This window comes from Grus americana, chromosome 6, assembly GCF_028858705.1.
Source record: "Grus americana isolate bGruAme1 chromosome 6, bGruAme1.mat, whole genome shotgun sequence".
In the NCBI taxonomy this organism is placed as follows: Eukaryota; Metazoa; Chordata; class Aves; order Gruiformes; family Gruidae; genus Grus; species Grus americana.
Genome location: NC_072857.1, coordinates 21,370,164 through 21,394,233, shown reverse-complemented (window position 1 = coordinate 21,394,233; position 24,070 = coordinate 21,370,164). Strand labels below are relative to the sequence as shown.

At 37.8% G+C, this 24,070-nt stretch overlaps 1 protein-coding gene across 1 annotated transcript in view; it reads right to left on the bottom strand.

Moving 5' to 3' along the window:
• XIRP2 (xin actin binding repeat containing 2) overlaps positions 1-24,070 on the bottom strand; it is a 43,039-nt gene that overhangs the window by 2,300 nt on the left and 16,669 nt on the right. Inside the window, exons 2-7 of the mRNA XM_054829413.1 lie at positions 22,243-22,396; positions 16,712-16,869; positions 14,360-14,491; positions 8,027-8,134; positions 6,823-6,999; positions 262-395 (exon numbers count right to left, since the gene is read on the bottom strand). Of these exons, the coding sequence (XP_054685388.1) occupies positions 262-395; positions 6,823-6,999; positions 8,027-8,134; positions 14,360-14,491; positions 16,712-16,869; positions 22,243-22,396 (863 nt within the window). The remainder of the gene's footprint in view (positions 1-261; positions 396-6,822; positions 7,000-8,026; positions 8,135-14,359; positions 14,492-16,711; positions 16,870-22,242; positions 22,397-24,070) is intronic.

Genomic DNA, 24,070 nt, shown 5'->3' with positions numbered 1-24,070 from the left:
TGAAGATCTGGAACAGTCAATAGGAAGTCATACTCAGAAGAGTTTGGAAGGTACCAGGATGAAGCAGTTCTTTAGAGAATTTAAAGGACTTGTTCCACATCACATGCAGATGTCAGTAGCAGAGAAGAAAAGGGGAACCCAGGTTACTTCGCTGTCAGCCCAACATCCTACAGGCTGAATAGCCCAGTTGAAAATAATTTCACTGGCTGTATTTATAGTCAAATGCAGAATTCTGTGAGTGAACATGCAGTTACTTCTCACCTTAATTGACTGCCACAGTGGTGACATCGAAAACATGATTTATGAAAATTCTGCTTGTCGGCAACTAGGCATTCCATTGGGTAAACTCTCTGTTGACAGAGTCTGCATGTTTCATTTTCCTGAATCTGCAGTTTCTAGAACGACATATTAAAAAGTTATGAGTTAGTTTAAGCCACATATTGTGATTTATTTTTAATTGTATCAGTCCGTATGTTTTGTTGAAACTGTAGTTTTCTTTATTCATTAACTGGTATCTCAGCTGTCAATTTTAGGGCTTCATTTTTGTTCAGCTAACAGTAATACTTTGAAAGTGAAAAACTACTCACCTTTCCCTTTTCAGAAATCCATACATTTGAAAGGACTGTTCACTACACCAGGTACAATATTTCCCATTTCTTTGTAATAAATATTTATATTGTGAAATGAGATAGGATAAAAAAAGGTTTACAAGTATAGATGGAATTGAGTATAATGTATGTATAATCTTTGAATCTACAAGGTGATTTAGAGATCAATAAACAGGGGGCAGATGTTTGAAATTCTGATGAGGAAGTTTTGCTTAATCATGCCAAAAGTACATCAGGGAGTTCCACTTCTGTGGTAACCTGCCGAGTGTACACTCATATGGTCCAGATATGCTATGGACATAAGTATTAGTGATTTTTACAATTTCCATTTTCAGACCTGATACTTTCTTCAGTTAATTTTTAAGACTGAGTTAGCTACAGTTATATTACATAACTATATCAAATGCTTTCTTTTATGAAGTATAATTATTTATAAAGGAAACTAGTTCTTTGTAAAGTACAAAGCATAAATAGAAGGTTTATTTCATACCAGTAAGGGGCAGAAGGAAATAACTGGCAATGTGTTGGGCTTGGAAAAAAGCATGCTGTTCTTCTGTCTTGATTTCTGAATTGCTATGAAAACCATACTAGCAGACAAATACAAATAGGGTGGACCAAATAATTGCTTGTATAAATATATCTCCATTGACAATAGTGATGTCCCTCGACATCAGCAGAAAATTTGGCCCCTTTCAGCATTCTGTCTGGTTTTGGTTTGCCTGCCGGTATTGATTTTATAGTGATTCACAAATGAAGACAGAAAGTGGTGTAGATTTTATAGTTACAGCTTTAGTTGCCACATGTCTCTAGTGGCCATAATGAGAGCTGTGAAAAATGCTGAAAATTAAATATCTTCAAAATAAGGTAGAACTTGCAAAAAGAATAAACCACCAGTAAAATCCCCTAAAGAATTGTTGGTCGTGCAATAGAAAGCCTAAAATGCAGCCTCAACTTAGTCTCCAAACAGGGTGACAAAGAGAGGCTGGGCAGGTGTGGAGCGCACCGTTCTCGACGTGCCTCCCACCTCGCACGGCACGGACTGCCTGTGTTGGCGGTGGCGGCAGCGGCCAGACATGAGGAATCAGCTTAATAGTCTTAGGTACTAAGACTTTGTGTATTCCAAATGTAAAAAGGGAGGAGAGGAAAGGCACAAGCTTTGTGATACGGAAAGGGATACAGTAACTGGGAGGGGGAAAAGGATGATATGTCTCGTGGAAAACTGTCTCGCTGGGTGGTTATACTTCATTTAGTTGGATAGTCGATAGCGTTGTGCCTCAGAAGGCAACAGTCAAGAGAAGAGAAAAAGAGGGAATTTAAGGGGAGTTTATCTCAAAGCAGCTTCCAGGACTGATTAGTGGAGCCAATATTCTTCATGAAAATGAATCACGTATTGGGTGTCAATGGCGAGGTTTTGGTAGCTGGGGGCTGCAGGGGAGAGGCCGGGGCTGCCCCCTGCTGGACGCAGCTGGTTCCAGCAGGCTCCAGCGCACCCACTGCAGGGCACAGCTGAGCCCCTCACCCACGCTGGTGGGGCCTCTGGGAAAATGTATTCAAAAAGGGGCAAAATGCTGCACGTGCAGCGAGGACTGAGGGAAAAATCATAAGAAACAACCCTGTGAACACCAAACTCAGAGAAGAAGGAGAAGAAGACATTCCCCTGCAGCCTGTTGAGGAGACCGGGGGAGCAGGTGTTTCCTCACAGCCTGTGGAGAGGACCCTGCTGGAGCAGTCACCCACCCTGTAGCCTGTGGAGGACACCACACCAGAGCAGGTGGGTATTCCCAGAAGGAATTACAGCCTGCAAACAGCCTGTGCTGGAGCAGGAGAAAAGTGTGAGGAGGAGGGAGCAGCAGAGATGGACTGGTGTGGACTGACCCCAGTCCCCCATTCCCCATCCCCTCTTGTGCTGCTGTGGGCAGGGGCAGGAGGTAGAAGAGTCAGGAGTGAAGGAGTAAAGTTGAGCCTGGGAAAAGGGAGCAGGAGGGGAGGTGGTTTAGTGTTTGTCTTTGTTTCTCACTATCTAAATCTATTTTAATTAGCAATAAATTAATTTTCCCCAAGTCAAGTCTATTTTGCCTGTGAAAGTAATTGGTCAGTGATCTCCCTGTCTTCATTTTGTCCCATGAGCTTTTTCATCCTGTTTTCTCTCCCTGTCTTGTTGAGGAGGGGGAATGAGAGAGTGACTGGACGGGGGTCTGGCAGGTCGAGCCACCACACCAAAACGGTCCTACAAAATCAGTGAGGGAAAGGCTGGCCTACTATTTCAGATCATCAATATTTAGAGAACAGATAGAAGACATCCAAAACGAAATCCAGAGGCTTGACCATATGAAGAATTCAGTATTCTACTGGTACTGGGCATTTCAACTCACTTTTAACATGCTTAAGTATACTGAGTCTGTCTGGGATGCAGTTAATTTTCTTTATAGCAGCTTATATGGTGCTATGTTTTAGCTATTACACAGCATCAAGGCCTTTTCTTCCTCCCACTCTGACCCCCTTCCCTGCCCCAAGCTGGGGATGTGCAAGAAGTTGAGAGAGGACACAACCAAGACAGCTGATCCCAACTGACCAGAGGGATATTCCATACCATTTAACATCATGCTCAGCAATAAAAGCTGAGGGAAAAGAGGAGGAAGAGGGGATGTTCAGAGCTATGGCATTTGTCTTCCCAAGTAAGTGTTGTGCATGTTGAGGCCTGGCTTTCCGGGAAGTGGCTAAACATCTGCCTGCTGATGGGAAGTAGTGAATCAACTCCTTATTTTGCTTTGCTTGCACCCCAGCTTTGCTTTATCTATTAGACTGTCTTTATGTCCACCCACAGGTTTTCTGGGCTTTTGCTCTTCTGATTCTTTCTCCCATCCCACTGTGGGGGAGCGAGCAAGTGAGGGAGTGACTTTGCGTGGACTTAGCTGCCAGCCAGGGCCAACCCACCACATTAAGTATTTCGTTGGACCACTGCTAGACTCTGCCCCATTTTACAGGATCACAAGCTACTCGTGTTTAATTCTGCTGCTAGCATGAACAGAGGTAGCACCCTTCTCAGCGCACAGAGTTGGGAAACCCAAAGCAGAGCTTTCTGTTTAGGAGTTACGAAGGTACAGGAGCATTTAGCTTTGTTCTACCATTTTCATTGCTGTTCCAGCATAAGCATTCTGTTCATGTATTTCAAATGGCTAAAGCTATGGTAACATCTGGTTTTCCTACAGGATCCCATCCATATTCAGTGACCAAAATAGATGCACAAAAAGAGAACATTGATGTTCATCATGCAATGGCATATGTAATATTTTCTTATGTTTCAAATGCATAACTTTGCAATCTAAATACTATTTTAATATAATTTTTAAGTAACACATGCACCATGAGAAAAAAGGCATGTTTTATTTTCAATGTTTACTTTATATTCATATATAAATATTCATATATATATTCACATACTTGATATATTTAAAAAGTTAACTTCAATATGAAACAAATAACAGGCTCAGCTTTTTGAGGGATACTGAGTGGCTCCACTCCTTAGTGATGTGAAACCTGGACTCTGGCATCAGGTAAATGGGTTTGCTGCCTTAATTCAGACTAGGGCTGTATCAATTGGTAAAACTGCCCTGCAGGAAATAGCAGAAAAATTTTTAAAATTACATGTTAATTTGTAAACCATGTCAGTAATTTTACTCAAAAAAGGAAACCCACCAAAACATAGTTCATTTTGTCTTAAGTCACATCTTGTGCTTTAATAAACTAAAACCTGATGTGCACAAAACATGACCATTATTTTATCTCTAGAGCTATTTTATACAGGCAACATTCTACTGCGGTTAGGAGGATGTTGCATTAATTTTAACCATGAGAAGTCAGGTACATTCTGTGCACATTTTCTAGCATGTTAGTATTTCTCAAATACAACAGCAATGCTATTCTAATTTTAATACCTATTTTTATTTTAGTATCTATTTTTATTTTGCTCTACATAATTCTTCAGGATAGCTCTTGTAGCATTAACCCTCATAATGGTGGAAGAGATAGTAGCTAGAGGCTTTCACAACAGTTCCAGTGTCTTCAGCTTGTCAGCCGCCTTGTCTTCACGGATATCTATTTGGATTCCTATGTCATATTTTTGTACTACTTGCTTATTGTTATTATCAAATTCAGAATCAGTGTGCTTTGCTGTGGTGTTACAGGGGCTGCTGCATCTTGTGTGGGACCTTGATCTTGCTTGTTTGGTTTTTGTGACGATGTTTCAGCTGGACTTAATTCCTCTGAATCCTCTGTGTGCCAGGGCTGTGTTTCAACTAACTGTTTTGCCTTGTGCACGGCACCACTCATGTTATCCTCCACTGAGATTCCACGTATCACTTTAATTTCCACCAGGTCTTTGTTGGTCACAGGTAAAGGCTGCATTTCAAACGACCAGTGTGCTATCCTGACATGCCTCTTTTCAGTGTCTTCTCTATGGACAACTTCATTCTCCAGTCTTTGACCAAAGCTGTCTCTGGTAACAGACAACGGGTGAGGTTCAAAATGCTTTATGCTTCTTTTCACACTTCCTTTAAGCTGTTTCAGCTCAGACCTCAGCAGCAGCAAGTTAAGGGCACTCACTGGGTAGAGCACAGGTTCTGTGCTTCCAGCATGTGCTTCAGAGTCTTTCCAGCACCACAAGAAACTTCTTGGATGTGAGTTTCATCTGATGTTTGTTATTCATTGTGATAAATTTTATTCCTAGAGTTCAGTGGCTGCATTTCAAACATACATGTGACTGCTTGAACACCTCCTCTAACTAGTGCAAGAGCCTTGTGAGTAGTTCCTGCAGAGCCTGGAGCATGTGCACACACTGCATCCAGAGGCTGGGCCTGAAACATCCAGCCTATGTATTTAATATTTCCACCTGCAATGGTTTCCTGGTCTGCAATGCTTCTAGCTTTATCTGGGTCCGGATGGTCATCTTTAACTGGAACAAAATGATGGTTCTTAAAGACCCATCTTATAGAGAGGACCTCTCCCCTCTGGATTTCACACCACTCTAAGTATTGTTTTTCTGGTCTTGTGAACATCTGAATGATGAAGGCAAAGCCATATCTAGCCTGCTGCACATCTGACATCATATTCTGTGTTTCAGATTCAACAGCTAAAATATTAGAATTCTCACTCAGGTAATGTTTTTCTAAGCGTTTTCTTAATTGTGGGTGGAAATGTTTGTATGAATGTCTTAGTTCACATAAATTGCTTTGCTTTGGGTACAGATCTGTGGAGACAGTGGGCTTTGGAGAGCTGGACGGTTCAGTGGACTGGGAAGTTGCTGTCATTTCCAATAGAGCTTTCACATAAGTAGTGGAAAACTTTTCTGTGCTTCCATATTTATGGAATCTGGAGCAAATAATTCCAGAAGTAGCAGTTTCATCCTGTTTTTCCCTTGGTGTAGAAGTTTCCTGCAGTCTGCTTGCTGAGGTAGTAGAAGATGAAGTAACTGTTGAAGGTAATGTAATTTCTTGGTATGTATTTTCCATCTTTAGGGAACAAAAGTGGTTGGGTTTTTTTTAAAGTATAGTAACATAGAAAACAATTTTTCTGTTCTTCACAAAAGCTAGTTCTGCAAGGATCCAAGAATAGTATTATAATAAGATCTGGAAAGACAGAATCCATCACCTATTGCTCAGAATGCATAAAACCAATCTTTTGAACTAAGAGCTGTGCTATTTGCACCATAGCATATATGTGAAAAGAAATGTGGAATTTATACAAAATGCAAAATGATGATTGAGCAGTCTTGGAGCTTTTGCTGCAACAAATGCAGACTTTGCATTATAAGCGTAATGTAAAGTTATGCTGTGGCTTATGCTCATTTTCATTTCTTCTGAAAGTGAAATTTTCTATGCTTCTGAAAATCTGTGGTGACAGAAATTATACATATTTACAGATTCAAAACAAGGAAAGAGGAGACTTCAGCAGAGGAGGACAGGAATGCAAAAATTTTTATAAAGGTTTACTTTTAATTGTGTTTGTCACATACTGTAAGTACTTGTTGAGCCTTCTAACGTACTTCATATTATGTGCACTGGATTCCTAAAGTCCATATATTCCCACCACTTTCATAGGTTACATTTTTAATCACAATTAGTCAAAATAGAAATTCAGACTGCACAATGGACCAATGTCTTAACTTCACCACTTCTAATTTGCATGAAGAAAGATCCCTCTTATTAAAAGCACAGACCTTTACTTCTTTTGCAGGTGTTGCGGACTCTCTGTCCGAGTGAACAGCCTTTTCCTGAACTGTCCTTTCAATCTGCTGTTTTAAAATCTGTGTTACAGTCTTTGGTAGCTCTTCGTTCTGAGCTGCATTGATTACTGCAATGGGAAGAAGAATAAAAAAGATCATTTTTCCTCCACCCTGCATCATATGAAATTGACTTTATCAGTGAATTATAAAACATTATTACATTAGAAAAATTGTACTTAACCTTGCAGAAGTCTAGAGAGTCACTTGATCATGAACAGAAATCCATAGTGAGAATGACAGAATAGTTGTTGAGGGACATGTTATCACCTGCTGTTTTGCAATACCTGAGTGGTGTGGCAGGGCTAAAGGTTGACTGGGGTCTGTGGGAGAATATAATGCGTGAATTCGAATACCAGGACTAAACTGCAGCAGCAGCAGTGTCTTCACACTGTGGTCATATTCTGCAGGGCTATTCAGTTCAGCTATAAATTGAACCTTTCTCATCCACAATTTTCTATATACACGGGCTAGTGTTTCCCTATGTTTTCAGACAATTCTTCAAGTCCCCAGTTCTTTTAGGGAACTGAATGCATATTTAAAACTACCTCCTTCTGCAAAAGCCATCTTTCCATACCAAATTCTAAACTCGTTTCTTAAGTCCCGTTGAAGTCAATGAATGTGCTTTGCTGAGAATTAAGAGCAATGTGCATTGTCATGTTTGTATGCTAGTAGTGGTACATTTGTGCGAGTAGAGACATTTGCCATTGCTCATTTGAGAGCCTTTATTCTCATGCCACTTCTTACCTGTTTCATCCCTGTGCTGAGTGAATGTAGAAGCCATTTTTATCTCATGAGTAACTTGCTCGTGATGAGAAACCTGTGCACAAAACCTTCACTTTACTACAGGATTTAGTGCAATATGTAAGAATTTTCCATACTTCTGCAACTGTATTTAAAATGTTACATCAAAGAAAAATATGAATGGAAACCTAATTAATTACTGTGGTAAAACAATAATAAATTAAAAACACTTAATAAAACACCTTTAAAAATTATTATGCACTCCCTAATAAGGGAGGCTGTGAATAAAACATCCAGATCTCGCTGTACCAAGTGGTAAAAGAGGAAGAAGCAAAGCAGATATGTATCAGCATCAGTCTAATTGTCCAATGGCATAATTATTAATTGATACAGTTACCTCTTGTGTTTGAGAGGCTTCCATTTGACTTTCTTTGGAGGTCATTTCATTGCACTCAGCTTCTCTGGTGCTGCTTGATACTGTGAGCTGATTGCTACGTGACATTTCCTAAAAGCAAATAAAAATAATCGAACATTAACAGCTAATAGTAAATTGGTTTTTTCTTTTCTTTTTTTGCCTATGAAGGGTTTTCACAAATGAATTCTAATGTAAGTGGTGTAACTGTCATTTTACAGCACAGTACCATTGTTATTATGATTGATATTTGTTGCCATAAAAATTGGAACAGGCATTTTTATAACACAGGAGATGTCAAGTAATTTCTGTTACTGCAGCCAGATTTTGACCAGCAGATACAAAAAGCTGTATGAATACGTACAATATATAATTAGACTGGAAGGGGACAAAGGTGACTAGGAAGACTGGTCTGGCTTTGCATCCTGTGCCATCAACTTGTTACCTATCAGCGGTATGATGAGGCTTATGCAACTTTGTAAAAGGAAGTTTAAGAATATGTCTATATAAGACATGCTGACTTCCTGCATATGCTTTATACAGCTCTTCTGATGCAAAAATCATGCTGAATTGCAGTTGTGAAAAATCTGACCCATAGGTTAACCAGAATATCCTATAAAATATACAGGCTAGCATTGTATCTACAAGTCTGACAACTGCAGTGTAACAAACAGAGCATATCATTCAGTGTTTAAAGCGCTGCCTGAGATGTCCATGTAAATGAATTTCTGAGGTTATCTATGTTTAGTTTGACTCCAAATTCTGGCAGTAATTTGTATTCTTATTTAAAGTCTGTCACAGAACCTGTATTACATCACATTACCTGTGTCCATGGAGTACTTTGAGACTTAGTGATTAGAAGAAATAAATCCTAAGGATTGATATTATTAAGATATCAGTTCTGTGCTTCCTCTCTCGCACACTAGCATGCAAACAGAGACATCTAACAAATAAATTCACTCATGTCAAATTAAATTTTCTTCTTCCTTTGTGAGAAGGAAACTTGCCTATTAGTTTCTACTGATAATAACCTTTCAAATGAAAGGAGCTTCTGGTCCCTCCAGCAAGAGCTTCCCAAGTGTTCAATGTAATGTGAATGTGAATGGAGGCAGCACTGTGTTTCTGAGATCGCTGCTATACATTTAGTGCAACAGAGAGCTGTAAGCTTCCTGTATCTCAAATCCTGACACCTCCCTGAAATCCAGCTAATTGTGAGGCAGGAAATTAGCTCTCTCCCTTAGTCATCCCATGACAAAGCATTTATTTATGGAATTTATTCCACCTTCAAACTAAAGAATGCTTACACTGCTTGCATCTTCACTAACATTTCTGCTGAATCAATGTAGGGGAGCATCCATTGCCTGGCCCATAATTTCTGCCATACAGTAGGCAGCAAGGGTTCTTTGGTTCTGTGGCAGAGAAACAACATGCATCCCCTTCATGGGCTTTAGGAATTCTTTTCCACCTCTGTGCTGCCAAATCATCTGTTTCAACTATAAGATGAATTAAAATTATATGAACAAAAGGTAGAATAAATTTTCTGATTACTGGCCCAGTAAATGCTTTAGTGCATTAACAGTATCAAAAGCAATCCTATCTACTGCAAAGTTTGAACTGCCAAAGTGAGGTAAGGCTTGAAGGAGAGCAAGCCAGAGCATGGTTACACTCGCAGGTTCTGCATGTGTAACAGTTGTGATGGAGCCACACAACATGAGGAGACGTAGAGCTAACCCTGTACAAATTTGAAAAGAGGCTGTTCAAAGAAGATGACGTGCAAATTTTTCCATCTATGTTTAATGGCTATGTGTAGGTGTATGTCTAATAATGCCTTTTCATTTTATATGGATAAGCTTTTCAATATATTTATGCATCTATATGCTTTTTTCAGTTAAGATATGCTTTTCTGTTCTAATATGCATGTTTTAGATATGTAAGTCAAGCTCTCATTACTGGAAAGGCTCATTCATGAGACACGAAATATGTTCATGATAGTCATTATGTGTCCTTTGAATGGCGTGGGGTATTAAAAAGGAATATAATTAGGCTTGATGTAGTCAGGAAGCAAATCTAATCTGAATGTCACTACTGCTTTATTGCTGTAACTTTGGTACTGCTTATGAAGTAGTTGCCATATTGCAAAAGATTATAATCGTTTAATGCGATAGCTATGGCTGTCTAAAATGCAGCCTAAACATTATGGGCCAGATTTTGATGATATAATTACACGGCCTTGTTCTGGCCATGCAGGGAGGAAGAGGGACTTGGAGATTCTCATGTTTTGTGCATCTGTTAAGATGGCTAATTGAAATTCTAGTGACAGAGGGTAAAATGCTGCTTCTTTATTATTCCAAACAAGGAGAGCAGGAAGACCTGTGGTTTCATGCCTCTTCTGTAATGGCCAACTGTTGGATATAGGATAGGATATCCTGTAGGTAGGATTAATTCAGTCTACCCCATTAGAGCTGGTGGCATGTTCTGTAGACCCCACAGATTTTGGACAATATTCTGTAGAATTATTTGATGATCTGTATGGAATAAGGTTGCTCTTCTCTTATTAAGCAGGAGAAGTTGTGCCTCTAATGCAGGACTGCAGCTGAAGACCATGTTCTAGATTTAATACTAGTTAAGAGTTATGCTTGTGGGAACTTGATCCCTTTATTTGTTTCTGTGGAATACACAATTCCTGCCGTACTGTGCATTATTTAAAGGTTATTTAATCAACCAGATCCTGCATTGCAGTGTCAGGAGGGAACAGCTCCCCCCCCAGTTGTGCAGGGAAGAACCGACAGAACTCAAAGTCATTTTTGGTGGCAGGAGTGAAAAGACAAATATTAAAATTGCTTTTCCCATGGCCCAAGAGTCACCTTTAAATTAGTTTTTGTTTATTGTATGCCATATCATGAGTGAGCTTCAGAAAACACTGTCAGCTGGATGATTGTTGATGTGCTGCTAGCTCACGAACAGTTTCTTACAATCATTTTATTTTTATTTCAGACTTTCATCGCCCTCCATTCCCTTCCATTTGTTTCAAGTCAGCCTTTATGGAGGCTGCTGGTCTTCCCATGTATACCTGTATGGTACTTTATGCAAAGGGCTATAGTGTCCTGTTGTGTCTCTGGTTAATAAGTTATTATAACCTAAACCAATACTATTTAGAAAATAAAGATGTAAATCTGAGAATAAGTCTCTATACGTTTTGTTAGAAGAGTGCATTTTTATGTAGGCATTCAGATTCTGTTACTGAAGAGAACTGTAATTGCCACATGTGTGTTATTTGTTAGTGGCCCAGACATCAGTTTTAGTGCCTCTGCACTGCAATAATTTAGATAGAATTCTTATTGCAAGATGTGCCAAGATTTGAATTTTCAGTAACTGTTCTGTGTATTTTAGACCAAGGTTTGCTTTTTTGTGTTGACATTTTTGCAGTTTCCTTCTGTTCTGACAACAGACAAAACATACTTTCCCTTTCAAAGATAAAATTGGTTTGAGGATCAGAATATGTATGCTGTTATATGCATATGTACATAAAACATGTCTGCAGTTCTATATATGTATCTGTGTATTGTTCAAGGGGATCAGATGGCCCAAAAGCTTGTCCAAGCACAAGAAAGTCTTTTACTCGCTCACATTTGAAACATTTCTTTTAATTGAACTATACATTATGGTCATCATATAAACTCTGTGGGAAGTTGGCTAATATATCATTTATGTATTGGCATATTTAGAACTTACTGTTCTAAATGATCAGTATGTACAAACTTGCGGTTGCCTTTAGGCAGCAGTGGAAGTAAATTGTGAGCCTAAAGCTTCAGTTACAAATTAGTAACGATAGAATGAATGACTGATGATTTACTTTGTGTGGATCTTCATTGCTTCCTCAAAGCTATGCTTTTTTACCTATTTATGTTCTTAGCACAGTATCATCTGCGCATCAGTACTGTGAGAGTCTTGTAGAAATTTCTTGGAAGAACTTCACTTATCTGCACTTGACCTCTATGATTTGTCAGCCTTGCTTAGTTGTATGTATGTACTCAGGGTGTTTTGGGCACTATATAGAAGATTTTCATAAAAAGGTAAGGTTTTCACCATTCACTGACATTGTCCCGTTATTCAATCTTTTCCTCTGCGATCACTAGAAAATTGACAATTGCTATGCTAGCAATCTTAGAAAATTTGTCTGAAATGACCCTCAATGAAGGAGGTGTAGCTATACCTGTGTCATTCCTGACACATGATACTATATGGCTGAGTGAATATAAGATACTTTCAATATATTCCACTCATCCTTCCTATGGAGGAGGTTCAGCTCACCTGCCAGAAACGGCTTGTTTCTGACACTGGATGGTGAGACTTTGAGCAGCTAGCTAGCTGAGCTGGTGTAGCAAACCACTCCAGGCCAGGATTTGCCGGCCAATAACACTGAAGCTCATGACCTCTTCTCATCTTGGTGGCTGAGGATAAAATATGCTCATGATGCCGGTGGTCAAATTAAAGACCAGGTCTCTAAACAAACTCTGGTTGAGTTTGTGAGCACATGTCAATTCTCAGATCAGTTTTCATTGCTCCTCACCATTCTGGACAAGAGTTTAGTGCATCCTACTGGTAATATGGCACCTTTCACAAGGAACCAATCTCCCTTACAATGAAGAGAGCTATGGGTGATGGATGCTGCCTGAGAAAAACAGAAAGATAAATAGTTATTCTTTGCATATTTGATGTCAATATTTTGAATGAAAAGCCATGCGCTCCTTATGCAATAATCGAATATGTAGTAAAACATTTAGCTGTTTAGATTACTGTTTAAAAAATTAATTAATTCCTTATTTTAGCTTGGATTAATAGTTTGAATTTATGCATATCTGGAGATCTGTCTTCAAACTACATGATTTCTCTGTTTTGCCCCAGGATTGATTCAGTGACCTTGAATAATCTTTCAACTACCTAAGTGTATAATCCCATTTTCCATGAGAGTGCAGTTACGTTAGATAGAAATGGGATTTTATGGTCTTGCAGTAAGTTATTTAACCTAAATTTAAAGATTGTTCCATATAGTCTGAGTGATTTTATTTCCTGTGAATGTGACTATTTCTGCTGATGATTTGAGAGTGCCTCCTCAACTAGCCACAGAGGACAAATACATAGATAAGTATGCTTAGAGGTCACATCTTTCTTGAAGAAGTGGAACCATCATAGTGGCTTTGTGGAGGACTAGAGATCACTGTTAGACAGGGAAATGCGTCTTCGTATCACAGAAATGAAATTGGTTCTGAGTAACAGAAAAAGTTACATAATTTCTGTACATAGTTCTGCATTTCTTCATCAAGATAAATGGCAGCTAGGTTGGTCCACATCATCAGAAAAGTATGTGCATAACACTTTCTATTACCAAGGATTATGCTCCAGTATGATTACGTGCAACTATGGGATTTTTCTTAGTTAAAAATGCTTTAATACATCTGCAACAAACTCTGTCTTCTCCCCTATAAACTGGAGTTTTGCTTTTTGTCTGTACAAAATGATGATACTGGTATTAATGTGTAAGAAGTGAGAGATGAGTGGTAGATAGGATGATACTTATTTAACTTGAAAATGAAACTTTGGCAGAATGTAGATGTGTCCTCTTCTACAAAGTTGGAGAGCAATATTGCTTAAAAATCTCTCCAAGAAGTGCAGGATAGTAAAGCACTTTACTGTGCCATTACTGTTTTTCAGAGTGCACAGGACAGATTGTGCAATGTTTTTTATTATAGGGGATTTCACATAGTCCAAAATCATTATCTCCTACAACAATTTTTCATGGTATATGCTAATGAAGTAATAAAAAGTAAAGACTTTTTCTCTAAAATAACACTTAGCTGCTGCTTTGTTCTACTTTTATGTAGCATCTGGGTTCTTCTGTGCAATTTTTGATCTGTTTAGGGGAGTTGATTAGATTTAATTCAATGGAAGCAGGAAACTCCTTTTGAAAGAAAATGGCTTAACGTAACATCAAGTGCAATATATGCAAAATATCACGATACTTGATAATGAATTACAGTCTTCTAGACAAGGTTCAGTATAAAATACTGCAATGGTAGTAATCTGTTTTACTCATCTACTTCCTGTAAGTCTAGCATTGCCTATATTGAGTCTTCATCTGCATAAAAAAAATAATGATTCCTGTAGTATATCTCAAAGAGAAAATTCTATGAGTATGAACATTAGTGAAACATCTCATTGATAATGAAAACTCTTCAGTAAAGCAGACAATCATATTTCTTCCTCGAGCTATCTAGCAGGGCATACCTCATTTGTTAGAATTAAAGATGCCGTTGTTACCTGTACAGATTTGTGCTGGTGCTGGTACTGAGCAAAGGTCTTTTGTGAAGAGGTCATCTGCACTTTCTCAAATTGTTTCCTCACTGCTGCCAGGCCACCAGGCACGGTACAGAACTTGGTTTTCTCTGAAGTCTAGAGTGATAAAATAAGGTCAGTTTCCATTTGCACTAAGAACATAGTTCTACAAGCTGATTTTTTTTTAAAGTAGTTAATAATAGTATGCTATAATGCTTATAACTTTCAAATGGAAAATTTGGAAACGCTTGGTTATGTCTGTAGCCTCTTATAGGCAACTTCCACTGAAGTAATCTGTATAACCTACTTATTTTAACAGTACACATGAATTAACATCAGCATTCAGAATAGACACATTAATAAGACAGTTATTTTTCAGGTGTTGTCATCACAATACAAAACATATACATATGTTAACATTAACTGTTCAATCTCATTGGCCCATTTTACAATGAAAAATTAGAACCCGCTTATTATGAAGTTCTTTTAGAATTTAGCCCCCTCCCTGGGAGTGTTCAGGGCCAGGCTGGATGGGGCTTTGAGCGACCTGATTTAGTGGAGGGTGTCCCTGCCCATGGCAGGGGGGTTGGAACTAGGTGATGTTTAGGGTCCCTTCCAACCCAAACCTTTCTATGATTCTGTGAACTGAGGTTTAGTGCTTACAGCTGATGAGTAAGTAAGCAGATCATAAAAAAAACAGATTTTTTTCCCCCCTGTGATAAGGGCAACACAATTCTATGTGTACATGGATGTGTGAATGTGAAAAGTAATTATTTTAGTGAATGAACATTTCAGGCACACCTTTCCAGCCATTTGGAGATATTTAGAAGGGTAAATGCAGTTACGGGTCCTGTAAGGAAATGTATTAATTCCATTTAATGGAACCAGATATGCAGTTGCTTTTTCAGGCAACTATCCATTCCAGCAAGAAATCGCCAGGAGTTCCAGGATATAAATGAAGTAGTTTCTATGTGCTTAACGTAGTTAGGTTGGGTCAGGCTTCACACAGTTCTTTTCTTTTTGAGAGAAAGTACTACATTCAGCAATGTTTGCGGTTGCAGGAGTAGGGAATTGGAACCTTCTCAGCCATGTGAACTGCAGGAATCAGTTCCAAATATACACAGGCAATTAGGAAATAAGGAAGTCATGTGGCTTCTGGACTATCCAAACACCCAGAAGGTCCCTTCAGCTGCTGTAGACCACTTTTCCCAAGATCAAAGTGCAGGTAAGACTGGGAATCCTTCTACAGCTCTTCTTGCATATGGACAAAGATGCTGCTGGCTGGTAAGAGCTGTATTGTAGTCCTTCTTTTACCAGATATGCTTTCTGATTTACAGAAATTACTCTGGCCTAGTTTACAGAAAGAAAAAGATGTTCTACCCATGTGCTGAAAGTTTAGCGTAAACAAAGACCATTGTCATTCTAACATCATGGCAAGCCAGCATAATGCTGCCATTTCCTGATACACAGGGGCAGAGCTACAACTTCTAGGTAGGATTTTAAGATACAGTAAAAATACACTTTTTACCCCTTAGTATTTCTGCAGAACTGAGTCAGATTTTCCTGATTCTCCTGGCTGAGATCTGAAGACCTGATTTTCAGATATTCCTGACTGATGATTACATTTGTGGTGAAGTGGTCTTGCTCTCTTTTAATAGATTATAAATTCTGTTAGCCAAACACTTTATGTGCCACCTGGTATTAATATTAAACTTTGCTGTAAAATACCTAATCCCTATTGATAGACATGTAGAGAGATGAGTAAAACAAAATTAAATTTTTTTTTTCTAAATATTTTTTCATATAATGCCCATTTTAAAATAATTTTATTCTAAACCAATACTTTTTCATACACCTTATCTCATAGAGCTGCTATTTTAAAATACAGCAATTTCAGATTCTTTAGTTTGAACAGCAAGAGGTCTAAACTTAATGTGCTTTTGAATATGATTTTATTATTTTGTAATATTTTTAGTAATGCAGAAACTGCTGGGTTTTGTCATTATGAGCTGAAAGAATAACTGTGTTGCTAATCTGTCTAAAGCCTATAGTCCCAATAAGTGCAGTTCACGCAACAGCGGAATAAAAAGAACAGTACTTCCAATGAATTAAAAGCAATTGTCCAAATGACCAAAGGTGTATAGCATGAAAAATCTCATTCAGTAGAGACAGACACTGATGCATCAACATGTTTGCTAAGTAGATTTGGTAATTTAGGTTTCAAATTTTGATCCCCATAGCGGTCCATCAGTCAGCTTGTATAAACAAAGAATGTAGGATATGTCACTACGCAAAGCAAACACAGAGCTAAGAAGATAAAGAACCTTGATATCTTACGTGAGGAAAGGAGTTGCTACCCTCTATCTCAGACACAGCAGCCTTGTACATAGCCATTCTTTCTTTTAAAGAGACAGTCTCCCGGAAATCCAGCGGTGTGTTATCAGCCCTAGGAGTGCTCTCTTTAGGTAGTCCTCTTACAGGTTTGCGAGAACCCACTGTAAGTACAAACAGACATTGTATTTTTTCAGAAGGAACAAGTACCTTTTTTCCAAATCTTGAAAGAAAAGCAGTAGTAGAAAGGAGCAGCATTATTAACTTTTTAGCAACTGCATCTTATTTTCAATTTAGAATTTATTGAGTACAGAAAAATTTAATTCAATGAAGTTTTTGAAATTGGGGGAAATTCCTTGGGGAAATAACAAAAAGATTTAAAAAAAAAATCCATATCATTTTAACAGCAAGCATAGTATATTTTTCTTGATAGTGTTACATTTGCATTATTTTATACTGTAAAAAGTCATTGTAGGTACTACAAATAACCAATTATAATTAGATATACTATTTTCTAGTTAGCTTTATACACTATATTATGGATTTGCTTAACAGAGAGTCCTTTCCAAGTTGATTGTAGATTTCAGTTGCTTACTGATACTGCATTAGAGTATGTTTTAGTTGGTTTAGTACTACTAAAACCTTATTGAAAATTATCTAAATTACTAACTACATTTTAACCTTATTTCAAGGGGGTACAGACTTAATCTATAAGCATCTGCATTTCAGCCTCAGTGAATGTGGAGCCAACAGTTCAGAGTACTGAAAGAGCAGCACTGAGTTACTAGCACTAGGAAGTTTTGTGTTGCTGCTTTGTATATTCAAATGACTGTATAAGAAGAATTCCATATACCCAGAAAAGTGTCTTAAATTTAGCATAAAGATATTTTTCCTTCTTGTTTCAGAAAAAGGGGAAAAAAGTGTGTTGTGAGCATCTCTATTGTCTGTGATCAGAGGCAGAAGAGATTTTATGTAATCCCACAGGCTGGAAGTTCTTGTCCTGCCAAGGTTTTTCTACAGAGCATGGAAAACTGGGTTGAATGACACTGGATTTCTGTAACCAGGACACTCCCTTTCTTTTTGGGAGGTGAGGGAATTTTAAGACTTCAAGATATACTTTCAGTAAAGCAGCCAGAATCTAATTTTTTAATCCTTGTCCTTGTGCTTCAGATATCAGAGCACCCTGATCTTCCCTAAATCCATCTGTATATCTCCTTGTCCTTGCATAATAGGACAGAATAAATTTGTTGCAACCTGTATTGTTTTTTTTTTAAAAACAACTGTATTTTCTGAGATTGCAGAAACAGGCTGTAGTTGAACTAAAGTATTTCTAAAGACCCACCAAAAATCACGCTGCCCCCTGCCCTCCCCCCCAACCATGATATTTCTTGGAATTTCTCGAAGTTGAGGAAATTACTGACTTAAAATGGAGAGAAGGGGGCAGGAAGAAACAGTGTAGATAGGTCCTCCTGTTCTATGTTTTAATGCAAACCAGTAGGTACCCAAACTAAAGCCCTGAAGTCCATTGCCGAACGGGAAAGGAAAGTCAAAGAGGAAGCTTCAGATGCGTGCTTTCTGCTAGCTATTGGCAGTTTACTTGTACTTGTATTCTTATATGTTCTGGCACTGCCGCCACCCTATCTTCCTCATTCTGAGTGTGCTTTGTCACTTTGTTGCAGCACAGGGCTGGAGGTTTTTTTGAAATAACATATTTATGGTTACTGTGTACAATTTGTTTAAGCTTTCTCATCTTGCTGGTGATTTGCAGACTTATTAAATTAAGCAAATCTACTTGCTTGCCATAATTTTGCTAAGAAATTAGTAACTTCTCTTTGTACAGTGTCAGCTCTCCCATAATGTGAATATAAAACACCAAGGACATACTAGAGTGCACTTACCTTTTCTACCATTCAGTGCAAACCAACACCATTTACAGGACTAGTCTTCTCTTTAGAAAGAAAAAAGTCTTCAAAATCCTCTCCTAGGAACTGTTTTGTCGATTTTAAAGACAAATTTCCCAGTCTCCTGAAATACACTACCCAGTGGAGACCATCTCCACTGAATCCCTTCCTGGAGCAAGTAGAGGGGTACAACTGATTTTGGTTTATCCCCACATGTATAGGGTGGAACTTGGTGGCTGGTTTTAGAGCCTGAGGCCTGTATAGCATTTGCCAGAGTCAACTCCTTGTTCTGGAAGCCTAACTGTAATACATATTGCTATACATACATGCATTACAAAAACATGTGCTTGGTCAGTCACATTTCTTCTTAGCTAAGTTGGTTCACTTTTGATTATTGTATTCTTTTACTAAGGCAGTGGCTGAGAACACAGAAGATACAGATAAGAAAAAATAATCCCATTTTCTTTTGAAGTACCTACTCTTTCCCTTTAACATTATGAAATTCAGCAACAAAAGAGACTTTCCAAAAAGCTATCTGTTCACCTGGCATAGAACAGAGTGCCGGGGAAGGGGTATCCCACCAAACAGAGTAGAATTCCAAGGCACATCTGGCCTTTCTGCCTGTTCACTGTAAAACTGGCATAGGTATTTAAGGTCCAGATATAGCAAGCAGATATAACAAGAGACTCTAATCTTCAGTAAAAATCAGACATAGATGCAGACATGCATGGAAGAGTGATCTCAGTGTAAACATACTAGGTTTCTTAGTATTTTTACCTGACCCTTCTTATAACTTACATGAGGATCATTTTTTTTTTTTTATTACTCTTATCCCATGCAGTACATTTGCATATTGCACATAATTGTGGTAGACAAAAGAATTGCTACAGTTCAAGAAAGAATAATAGCAGCAGTAAGAATCAGTGAAAGTCAGCTGGAAGGAAAAAAGAAGGTTTTCAGAAAAAGTAGAAATCAGAAGAGAAAGAAAATTGCTCTTCTCCAAGTAAGAAGCCTGTACTTTAAACCAAATCTGACCAAAACAATGGAAAGGTTGAAAGTATGCTTCGGCAACACAGAGAGATAGTCCACCATAGCCAAACAGTGTCAGTTCATTTTTAAAGGCAGATTGAATTGTGTAACAGATTACCAGCATGATATTTATAAGCCATTGCTTTAATTCTCAAGAATGTTTAGGAGTTTAAAAACTTTCCTGGTATTGTTCTGATTCAACAAGGGATTCTTGGATTCTACCTAATCGTAAGTATGTGAATAGTTTCATTAAGAGCAGTGGGAATACTCAGGTGCTTAAAGTTAGACGTGATTAAATTCCTTGCTGATTTGGGGACAATGAATTTAATGGACTGTTTTAAAAAAACATTTTAATAGGTACATATTATTAGCCACCTGGGGAGTGAAGGTAATAGAAACTATTCTCTTGTTAGCTTTAAAACAGGAAATGCCGTCTCTTTAGAAGCTAGTTGTTTTATAACATAATGTAAAATTCTTTGTGGTGGTATGAGAAACTGTATGATCTAAGCTTTTGCTCATTCATTTTGCTCATTTTGCTCTAAGATTTGCTCATTCAAGAGAACTTAAAGGTGTAATATCTTCTGATTCTTTCAGGGATAAATGTGTGCTTGTGACATAAGAGTTTGTAAGAAGAGCCTTATGTTCACCAAGCTGAGGTATGCCAGCAAAAAGCTGTTTGCCTTTGTCATATGGGACTCATACAATAGTGTCTATTTCAGAGAATTTATTTCTTTTATTAATGGTAAGTTACCTGAATTCTGTAAAGTAAACAGAGCTTGACAAATCTTCTGTGCATAACAGGACTGGAGAATTCTGGCTTTCTGCCATTTTTTCCAATGATGTGACTACAGTAGCTATCCCTTATGGGCTTCTCCAAGTTTTCACAATTGGTTGAACAGCAGTATGAGCACTGCCTTCATTGTTTTTCAGTGCAGACAATGGAAGTTGTTGGTACTCAGTTTTAGAGCTTCCTGTAAATGTTGCTCAATATCTCTTCGAGGAAAATAGATTTTGGCAAAATCGAAACATTTAGCAAAAAAGTTCTATAGCACTTCAGAGGTTTGAGGGTATTGCTCTTGCTGAAAAATTGAAACAAGTTGACATATATTGTCACTGGTTATAGAAAATTCAAAACTTGTGGTGATGGGAGAAATAATCTATGGATCAGCATTATCTTATATTTTTCAGGACCTGAATATTTATTCAAGTGCAGAGTTGCAGATTTCATTGTCTAACTCCCAGCTATTAGAAATTGAAGAGTTTTCACCAGTGCTTTCAAACACTCAAATGAGTCTATAGGGAATTTACTTCTCTTAAGACTGTCTGAATGCAAAATGGGGTATTACGGCTCTCACAGGAACATAGAAAAACATTATCCCCTGTGGGTCTGTCACATTTTTAGAAAAAGCTTCATTTGTAAGAGGCATGAATTGTTGACTGTGCATTTTTACATAGTTCATATTCTTTGTTATTCCTGGTGGACCAAAAAATGCTTCTGAAACATACTGTGCCCAATTTAGACTCAGAGGCAAAGTGGGTATGGAAAGGAGGATTCCATTCTCTTGTTAGAGAGGAAAAAGAAGGGCTTTGAACTAGGAGAGTCAAAAAAGGAGACTTAAAAAAAAAAAAAAAGGTCCTTACAACCATATTATAAAAAAGATACCTGAAAAACTTGAGAAGATGTAGAGAAAAGCCGCAAAAAAATACTCCCACATGGAGAATTGCAGCTGTATCTAGTTGATGGAAGAGAAGGTTATGGGGTGATATGGTCATAATGTATAATCATCCTTCCAAGAAGAAATGAGCAGGTGTTAAAAATCTCTAATTTGGTAGGAAATAAAGGAAAAAAGATAACTAATGGCTCAAAGTTAAACCTGATAAAAGATCAGGTATTTAGTTTGAACAATGAGCATAATAAACCTAGCAGCATTAGCTAGAAAAGGTCTTGTGCACTGAAATTTTCTTTTCCCTTTGATCTGCTCATCTGGAATTAGTAAACATGCAGGCTAAACATTTTCTGATCAAAAAAAGAGTGGAGTCAGTAATTTGTTGATACTATGTAGATGGCTTATTAATTTTATTGGCAGAGTGGAGAAGTCTTTTTATGTAATTTATTTGGGTAATCTGTTGTTTTACATAAACTCAAGTCCTAGACACTCAGAAGTCAATAAGTGATTTTCTGTCAGAAAAATGTATCATCCATGTTCGTTCTCTGTTGGAACAAACCAAAACACAGATACATACACTCTTTGATACCATCAAGCAGTGGTCTCCAAAGTGGGATGTGCACACCCCAGGGGCTGTGCAAGACAGTCCAATGGGCTGCAGAAAGAAAATATTTTTTGTAAATAAACACTTTTAAAAGGAATTTTTTTTTTTTTATTTTATCCATCATCCTTCTTTAATATCTCCTTGTGTGTATGTTGCCTAATGTACATAATGTATTAGTAGAGTAGTACAAGTATACAATTTGTAGATAAATACATACACAAACATTGGGAGTGCATGCTCAAAAATGCTTTACTGATAGGGGTACGCCATCAAAAAGGTTTGGAGACCACTGCCTTAGAGTAAGGAGAGACATCAGATCAATGTGGTAATGCTAACCTTCAGAAATGTTGATATGGCCATTTTCTGATGACATCTTTTCAAAGATTGCTTTCCCTCTTTTCACACTAGACTCTGTCAGAGGAATGACAGAATGGCTCCCAGGCTGACTCTTCAATGTAGATGAAAGTGAACTTCTCTCACTTTCTGTTTCCTGTTAGAAGACATCAAGAGGATATGTGTTAAAAGCTGTTGGTCGGAAACAGATGTGCATTTTTGGGGGAGGAGAGTCTATGAAGAGGCAGCAGATTAGAAGGGAGTGCTATTTTGGGGGGAGATGTTCTCCAGAATGACATAGGGTAACTTTCTGTAGCACTGAAGTTTGCAGATTCATGTGTGCTGCCCAGTTTATAGTTCAACAGACAGTGATGCTTGGAAGTTTTCTTTTGCCATTTCTTGGATGTGGTTTCTTCCACAAGAGGAAAGTGGTGGTAAGCATTGCAATAAAAGACACCAGTTGCTCATTTAAACACTATTTGTACATAGAAAAGTTGACAGAGGAGATTTTATTAATTTCATTTACTGGTATGTAAGAATATGTAAAACCAACAAATGATGCCTTGGAGACAGATAAAGAGAAAAAGAGTGGGTAGGTGGTTGGTCTGGTGACTGTGTAAATCTTTGGCAAAAAAGTTCTGCAAAATCTTGCTGGAAAGGCCTTTAATTGCTTAAATGACATACTTTTTCAAAATGTACTACCTTCATTAGACTACTTTCTTTTTATTGTTTGCAGACAGCTTTATTATTGTATACCAGTTTAATGCTACCCTGGTATATGATCTCACTGAAGTAACTCCTAACTGCTTTTAGATGTAGATATTATGCATGATGTGTAAGAAGCAGCAAAATTTGACCTCTGAATTGATTATCCTAGATTGGAGACTATTTTCCAGTAACTATTTAAAGAAAGAAAAAAAAAGGAAAATATTTTTATGTGATGCAACTTAGTGAATCCTCAAATAGAACTCTTACAAAGAAAATAATATAAAATAAATTGTAAAAGCCATTTTCACAGTAACATATAACATATAATCAATTAATACATTCACCTTGAATTTTATGAAACTAACAGTGAACAAGAATTGGAAATATACTTTTAAAATAAGTCCGTCATTAACAATCAAGGACAATTGTGCTTCGCTCATCTTTAATAAATCTCTGCTTTTCTCATAGCTGCTGATAGCTTTAATCTTAAATATGTGCTGTACTTCATTTCTTGACCTGTAGCCATTCTTTGCAAGAATATTCCTTCCAGTACATGTACGATAGGTTACGTCTTGTGGAAACTCATAATTTTTTAACAATCCGTCTACTTCTGTGAGTTACAGTAGCTTTTGCTTGAGATTAGCTGAAAGATTTTTGTATGATGTGTCAGCATTGAAACAAATGACTGATTAGACCATAGAGGCTAACTATGTTTTATTACCATGAGTATTGTAAACCTCTTTTTTCAGAAAAGATGCCTATGGTATCACCAGTCATCAGTCATCTTGTCGCATCGGTCTCCCTCCTCCCCCCGCCCCTCCCCCCAAAAGAGCACTGCTGCTACTTCTTACATGGAACTGAACTTTAAAGGTAATCTTGAATACAGTGGATAATTTTAGCAGATAGGCCAGGAGGCACAATCAAACATCGGAAAAGCTAAACGTGTCTGGATGTAAAGGTGGTATAGGGGATCTTAACCAATACTGTGGGGTTCGTTGCCTTTACTTTAGCAGATTTACAGGAGATAATTGGTTTAAAACTAATTTGAATTATCCTCTAATTGCTTTTACAGTTACCAGCATATTTTCCTTGGCTATTATGGAAAGTATTTTTGGAGGGTGAT